The sequence below is a fragment of the Galendromus occidentalis genome, unplaced genomic scaffold, assembly GCF_000255335.2.
Source record: "Galendromus occidentalis unplaced genomic scaffold, Mocc_1.1 scf7180000075909, whole genome shotgun sequence".
Taxonomy (NCBI): Eukaryota; Metazoa; Arthropoda; class Arachnida; order Mesostigmata; family Phytoseiidae; genus Galendromus; species Galendromus occidentalis.
In genome coordinates this window covers 1-7,990 of record NW_003803899.1, presented here as the reverse complement: position 1 = coordinate 7,990, position 7,990 = coordinate 1, and the positions used below count along the sequence as shown (strand labels likewise).

General features: G+C 50.2%; 1 protein-coding gene across 1 annotated transcript; it reads left to right on the top strand.

Annotated features, from left to right (window-relative positions):
• Window positions 1-4,075: 4,075 nt before the first annotated feature.
• Window positions 4,076-7,354, top strand: LOC100904884 (uncharacterized protein K02A2.6-like; the record flags this gene model as incomplete). The annotated part of the gene is made up of 1 exon (XM_029113019.1): window positions 4,076-7,354. A coding segment is annotated over exon 1 (3,279 nt), but the record flags the coding sequence as incomplete, so codon positions are not given.
• Between the last annotated feature and the right edge of the window lie 636 nt (window positions 7,355-7,990).

The following is a 7,990-nucleotide window of genomic DNA, read 5'->3' as shown; positions in this document are numbered from 1 at the left end:
GTGGCGTTTTCTCCGGGCCCGATCGGGTGCGCGATAGTGCCTTAATGCTCGCAGGAAGGGCGATGGGCTCGAGAGAGCAGTCGAAAATCCCGAGACGAATTTCGAGAAGGAAGTTTTAAACAGCTTGCTTCTCACAATTAGATTAAGCATGACCAAATGCAATGTCGTTGAGTGCGTCATACGCGTCTTATCTATCTGACATGGTCCGGCATGTCGGCTGGACTTGGCGAATTCGGTGAACCCAGCATACGCGGATTTAGACGAATGAGCGAACGAAGTTAGGCCGGAAGAGGTTCCTGAACCAATATCTGGTGTCCGCCAAGCGCTTCCGACAATCCGCGGAATCCCTGATTCGTAAAATGACAGCCTCCATGGAGACGGGATCGAAGGATCGATTGATCCTGTGGACGAGCGCGAGGTCTACTGGAAATCGTGGGGCTCGACAGGAATCGAAGGACTGCTTTTCCAACTTCCGTTGACAGACTTTTACTTCTCGACCGAACAGTGAGCGAGACGGGTGCAGGGTTTCTAATTTGGAAATCTCATGACAGATGATAATAGCACCATTCCCTGATCCCCCATGAGAATCTTCCTCAATCAGCAGGATGATTCGTTTCGTTGCGCGTGGAGGTTCTCCTCTACAAAGCAAAGATCAAAATCGAGTCGATATGAGTCCACATTCACGGTTGAAGGTCACTTACTCCCGTTCATCCCCACTCTCTGCACTCGATAATCAAGTACAATATGTGTGTGTATATAACAATGAGACATGGCAACAACCAGCCTTAGATCTCTCTCGGTTTTACGTGAGAGATCGATTTCGTCGCTAGAACATCTTGAAGAATTAGTTGCGTGTCATTCCCCCACGCTAGGTGCTTCCAAGCTGAGATTCCGTTCCTTGGAGGAATGATCCGTCCCTTGAACAAGTGCAGCTCCATCTCAGCCGAGGTCAGTCGAGATTCGGATCATGCAGATGCATAGTCGAGAATGGGCTCGTTCCGGGAAGGAACGTATCGAGGACGCGGCGGAAGAGTCCCAGGCTCCGACAACAACAAGCGACGTGGTCTTCCGCTGCATGTGCCTCTGTTCCGCCATGCAAACGGGATTCGCGCAGAGGATTTGGTTAGACCGGGTCCTACTGACGGTCTGGTCACTACTACTTGGCTACGCCGTGTACGTCATACCGGTCCACATCCGCGGTAAAATTGCGGAGCAGCAAGGGAAGAGCAGTCTCTCCGAGCTTGTCATCCTGAGCTACTCTATCCTACTCTCTACCGCAACGTTCTACGCGGTGTTCAAAGTGAGATTCCACAGAGACGCATGTGAACAGTTGCTACAGAAAAACGGCCGATCCCTGAGAGATATCGGCTATGACATCGCGAGCACCTCACTCGCTATCGCATGGTTCCTGTGTTGTACCAAATGGTCACAGAAAGTTGCGATTGAGATGGTTTGTTTCTATTTCTTTCTCAACGTCGCTCACTCTGCTATCTTTCTGATCTATTCGGATATCGTAGCTCGCTTAATCAAAGATCAGCGATACATATTCGGGGCGCTCGAAGGAATTGAGGTCAACTTCGATTCCTTGATCTTCAGAAAATGGCAAATGCGGAAACGGATTTCTGATGCCAACCTTATATTCTCTGATGTTTTGGTAATGACATACGCCCTGACTTTCCTCGCGGTCATTTATTGTTTGAATCTATTGACAAGGCGAGATGCCGGATGGCTAGAGACGTTCTTCGGCCTTGCGATGCTCTGTGCGAAGCCTACTCGGCAATTTCTCCTCGCGAGGCTCTGCTCCGCCCTTAGATCGTGGTGCGTACGGACCGATCAGAAGCTTCTGATGCGAGTCCGGGACCGAAAAGTGTGTCGAGACTGTCACTCTGATATTTCCGCGATCCTCCGAATCGGCGAGGAATGGGATTCATTGAAATTAGGCTACTTTCCCCACAGCGCTGAAAACTTTCTCACATTACTAGCGACGGGGCTTACATGTGCCGCTATCGTATTACAGTTCGATTACAAAATCCTCCGCGGATTGACGGCTCTGAGCGAGGGTAGAGCATAGATTCCCGTTCGTTGCCCCGATTCGATTCGACATCCGACATGGGTTTTCGTAATCTCTCGGCCAAGTTCTCGAGATCAGGCTATCTTCTCATTGAGAGGTAGGGGCAAGGCAGAGGTCAGCGCGGGCCTTTGAGGAGCGGACATTCTCATCGCAGCTTGATAAGAGCTTTCCATAGCCTCTTTTCGTCCTCTCCTCTGTACGTACGTATCTACTCTCTGGAATGGCGGGCTACAGTACTCCCCCCCAGTGGGGGACGACTTTTGGGAGGCCGACCACGTCGTCTTGGCATATCTACCGAAAAGCTTCGGGGATCGATCTTGGCTGGTTTAACGCGCTGTATAGACACTCTCGTAGGTCCGTTCTGGGTATCGATTTTGACTGTACATTTATCACGATCAATGACTTTGTATGGACCGGTATAGGGTCGTTGTAAAGGTTTCCTAGTAGAGTCTGTGCGTAAGAAAACATGATCACAGGAAGAGAGATCTTTCGGAGCAAAATGTTGGGCTTTAGAGACTGGCCTCGACGTTGTACCTCTTATCTTGCACATCATGTCCTTAAGGACACTGACAAAATCAGTTGGATCGACAATGACCCCGCTTGCTTCCTCCTTGAGGTCAGGAGGGAGTGTGATGCTCTGGCCATAAACAAGTTCTGCCGGCGATGCGTGGGTGTCTTCCTTTTCCGTTGATCTGAACCAGAGGAGTACAAGCGGTATATAGTCGCACCAGTTCGTCTCTGCAAAGTGACAGCGTAATGCGTCCTTCAGTTGTCGATGAAATCTCTCGACGGACCCGTTCGCCCGGGGGTTGTACGCTGAAGTCCAGATTCGATTACAGCCTAGAAGATCGGCGAGGTTCTTGAAAAGGCGACTCTCGAATTGTCTTCCTTGGTCTGTGGTGATCGTATCCGGAACTCCGAAACGAGAGATCCATGAGGAGATGAAAGCAGTTGCAACCGTGGTGGTTTCAATATTGGGTAGTGGACATGCTTCTGGCCAACGGGTAAATCTGTCGACCATCCTGAGGATGTACCTGTTCCCGTTTGAGGTAGAGAGGGGACCTACGAGGTCAATGTGCACGTGAGAGAATCGGGTTTTCGGCATTGGAATGATCTGGGGGGCGGTTTTTGTATGTCTGGTGATCTTTGAAGCCTGGCACGCAATACATGTATCACACCAGGAGTTGATGTCCGAAACGATCGTTGGCCAGAAGTAGAGCTTCCCGAGAAGTTTCTTCATTGGACTGTTAGGTGTCTGAACCCAACGGAATCGATAGTGAGAACTAATAGTCAGCGCGATAGCGCGCTTCAATATCCGACTAATGCTATGTCCATCCAATGCGACACTCTACAATAAATGTCATGTCAGTACGTCCACGACTCGCTGGTGACTGGTCGAGAATCCGCGGCGTATTCTTTCAATTGATAGGTTAGGCCAAGAACCTAACAAAGTGGCGACGAGGATTTCGAAACCCACTGCGGACGACCACAGAGTACCTGGAGAGCAGATCCTGCTGCCCAGCACAAAGCGAGGAAACAAGAAAATGCCCAACAACGGAAGCTCGGAGCCCAACGCGGCCGATGCAACCATGCCTCAGCGCCTGCCCATGTTCGAGAAGTTCGACCCAGAAGCTCAAAAATGGACAGCTTGGACGAAAAGACTCGAAAACTACTTCGAAATGCAGAAAGTGACGGAAAACAGGGTCAAGAGGAACGCGATTCTTTCGTTTTGCGGTGGCGCGGCCTACACGCTGCTCGAGGAGAAGATCTGTCCGGATAAATCGCCGAATGATCTCTCATATGAGGAAATAGTGAAGACGCTGAAGACAGCATACGAGACCCGCTCAGAATGTCTGGACGGCTCGGTTCAAGTTTCGTGAAATCGTGCAGCAGACTGCTGATTCATTGAATGACTTCGAGCGTAGGCTTCGACGCGCCGCAACTGACTGTGAGTGGACCGCAGAGACGCTGCAGCTTAACCTCATCGAACAGTTTCTAAATGGCATGAGTGACAAGAAACTGCGCGAGGCTGTTCTAGTGAAATGTGCAACCCTCCGGAATTTGACTGAGGTCGCAGTTGAAGCCCAAATCTTATATTCGATTCGTCAAGAGCCGATATCATCGTCGAATATTCATAAAGTGAGCAACCAATCCGTGAGAAGTTTTCAAAGACGGAAACCCTTTCATGGGAACCTGAATGGAAAACAGCACTTCAGAGCTCCGGAAGCCAAGAAGCCAACGTGCTACAGGTGTGGGAACTCATCCCATCTCGCTCCCGAGTGCCATCATAGGAACTCGCGGTGCTCGCTCTGCAACAAGATAGGCCATTTGCGAGTCGCCTGTAGGGGCACGCCGAAGAAAATCAATTTCTTAAGAGAGGAAACGTTCCATGCGATCGACTCTCGTTCGGGTAGAGCGCCAGTGAACATCACGTTGCAGATCGAGGGATACCCGGTTACCATGGAAGTCGACACCGGCACCGCTCTGTCTACGATATCGCTGAATAATTTCAACAAACTCTTCAAGAACAGTCGACTTCTCCCGAACGATGTCCGCCTCCGACCTGCTGACGGTGATTCTATCGAGCCCATCGGTTACGCAGAGCTCGATGTGAAGTACCAGAACGTAGGGAAGAAGCTTCGTCTCTATGTAATAGATCGTCAGCATTTTCCGTCGCTCGTTGGACGCGAATGGCTGGCAGCTCTTCCTGTGCGGTGGCACGAGCTATTCAACTCGAATGGGTGGAATCTCAGCGGCTCAGAGAGTTCGGGTTCGCCTTCGCACCATATGGCAAGTAAGAAAGTGCATCATATCAAGGAACAGAATATGGAGAATGCAGCGAAAAATTTGCTGCAGAAGTACAAGAATCTAACGAAGCCGGGCCTCGGATGCATACCGAGCACCGAGGCGAAACTTGAATTAATGTCAGATAACCCGAAGCCGATCTTCGTACGTGCACGCCCAATCGCTCACGCAATTACCGATATGACCGAGAAAGAGCTCGAGTTCCTGGAAGAGAATGGAGTCATCGAGAAGCTAAATGCAAGCGAGTGGGCGCATCCGCTTGTCGTCGTACCTCGCGCGAAAGGAAAGAAAGTCCGATTGTGTGGGGATTTCAAGAGCGGCATTAATCGTTTCATCAAGACCGACGAACATCCTCTCAAGAATATCCGTCATGCCTTGGATAACATCGGTAACGGAGTGAAGTTTTCGAAGCTCGACATCCTGTCCGCCTTCCTCCACATGCCAGTAAGAGAATCGGATCGCAAGTATCTCGTAGTGAATACTCATCGAGGACTATATCAATTTAACCGAATGTCCAATGGACTCTGTAGCGCGCCGGCCATCTGGCAAAGGTTCATCGAAGGGGTACTCGCAGGCATAAATGGAGTTGAGTGCGTGATGGACGACATCATCGTCACAGGCAAGACAGATCAGGAGCATCTCGAACGTTTGGAAGAGGTTCTTTCTCGACTGAACGATCAGGACATACGTCTGAACGTCGAGAAATGCCAGTTCTTCCAGGAATCGGTAACCTATTGTGGGTTCGTCCTGAAGCATCAGCAAATCCACAAATGCGATGACAAAGTTCAAGCAATAAAAGAAGCCCCTTCGCCGAAAACAGTCGGTGAGTTGAAGGCCTTCCTGGGACTTATTCAGTTCTACGCCGGTTTCGCACCTCGACTTGCAGACTTGGCAAACCCCATGTATCGACTGCTGAAAGCCGATGCCAGCTTCATTTGGTCGAAGGAAATGTCCGAGTCCTTCGCAGCCGTGAAGCGAGAGTTATGTTCGGACAGGGTTATCGTTCCTTTCGATCCGAAGAAGCCCGTGCTCCTGGCAACGGACGCATCTCCGACTGGGATATCAGCTGTTTTGTCGCATCGATTCCCTGACGGGTCGGAACGGCCCATTGCATACTACTCAAGAGCATTGACCGACACGGAAAGGAAGTACTCCCAAATCGACAAGGAAGCATTGGGAATCAGAACGGGAGTCGAGAAATTCTTCTACTATGTCTTCGGTCGAAAATTCACTCTCATATCCGACTCTCGACCTCTGGTGCAGATTTTCTCACCCCAAAGATCGCTTCCACCGCTTTCGGCAACTCGGATGCAGCATTATGCGATCTACTTGATGGGCTTTACGTTCGACATAATCTACCGCCGCACCGACAAGCATCAAAATGCTGATGCATTATCAAGACTACCGGCGAACAGCAAAGACTTTCACACAGAGGACGGCATCGAAAGTTTTCTAGTGAATCAACTTCAAGAGGTTCCCTTGAATTTCAAGGCGATTGCAAAGGAGAGCGGAAGATGCAAAGAACTTCGTCCGCTCTTCAGTGATCTAAGGCGGCAGGTGAATAGTTACATGTCGCCCCGATATTTTGGAATCGACTCTTGCGAGTTTTCGCTATATGAGGACGCAATCATCCTCCGAGGTCATCGGGTGGTAGTCCCGAAAACTTGCCGAAAAAACATCCTCGTTGAGCTACACGAAGGACACTACGGCGAACGTAAGATGAAGGAGCTCGCACGACGATATGTTTGGTGGCCGGACATCGATAAAGATATCAAGAACGTCGTTCTGTCTTGTAATGCATGCCTTGAACACGCTAGGAATCCACCTAAGGAGATTTTACATGCATGGCACCCATGCCAAACCCCTTTCGAGCGCATACATTTGGATTACGCGGGACCAATCGACGGAAAATACGTCCTGCTCATCGTAGACGCTTACAGCAAGTGGCTCGAAGCGTTCATTACGCAAGGGAAAACGAGTAAAGAAACGTTGAGGCACATTCGCGAGACGGTTTCCCGGTTCGGCTTACCTAAAGTAATGGTAACCGACAACGACCCAACATTTGCCTCCGATCTCATGAGGAACTTCTGTGAAAATAACGGAATTCGACTCATGCATTCACCTGCTTATCATCCTGCTTCGAATGGACAAGCAGAACGATTCGTCGCAACCTTAAAAAACGCCTTGAAGAAACTCTCGACGGAGGGAGGAGATATCCATACTAATTTGTGTCGGTTTTTGTTTCGACAAAGGATGGTGTCCAGCTCCACCGGAGAGAGCCCTTCATCGCGCATGATCGGAAGGGAGTTGCGCTCCAGATTGGACTTGTTACAGGAGGTTCCCCGAATTTCCGACAGGGCCGACGAGAAGGCGAAGTTCAGGGTTGGTGATCCGGTCATCGTCCGCGACTATAGATCTCGGAAGCCGAAATGGATCGCGGGCAAGGTCGTGAAGAATCATGGGACAAGGATATGTCGGGTGAGGGTTCCCCATGGTATATGGAATCGTCATTTTGAGCAGATCCGCCCCAGATCCGATCATGACCAACCGGTAACTGCAGAGCAAAGCTCAATTCTCGCCGCAGTGCTTTCAGTTCCCGAACAGCAGGATAGTCAACGACCGAGTTCGACAGCTCCACTAGGAGAGCAACCAGAACGATCTAAATCGATTGGGACCAGCGAAGGAAGCCCGACTATTCGAGAGCACTGCGTCACAGATGGTCCAACAACCGACTCCGATACTTCAGACGATTATACCGATGCCGAGAATATTGCCGTTTCCCCTGATAAAGTACCCACTGCGCCAGTGGAAGTGCGTAGATCCCAGCGGAGCACCAGAGGCGCTCCGCCGGCTAGATTTCAACATTGAAATGACGTCGATGTCCCGTATTGTGTGTATAATGGAAAACCTATAGGGAGGGAGAGTTGTTAGGTGTCTGAACCCAACGGAATCGATAGTGAGAACTAATAGTCAGCGCGATAGCGCGCTTCAATATCCGACTAATGCTATGTCCATCCAATGCGACACTCTACAATAAATGTCATGTCAGTACGTCCACGACTCGCTGGTGACTGGTCGAGAATCCGCGGCGTATTCTTTCAATTGATAGGTTAG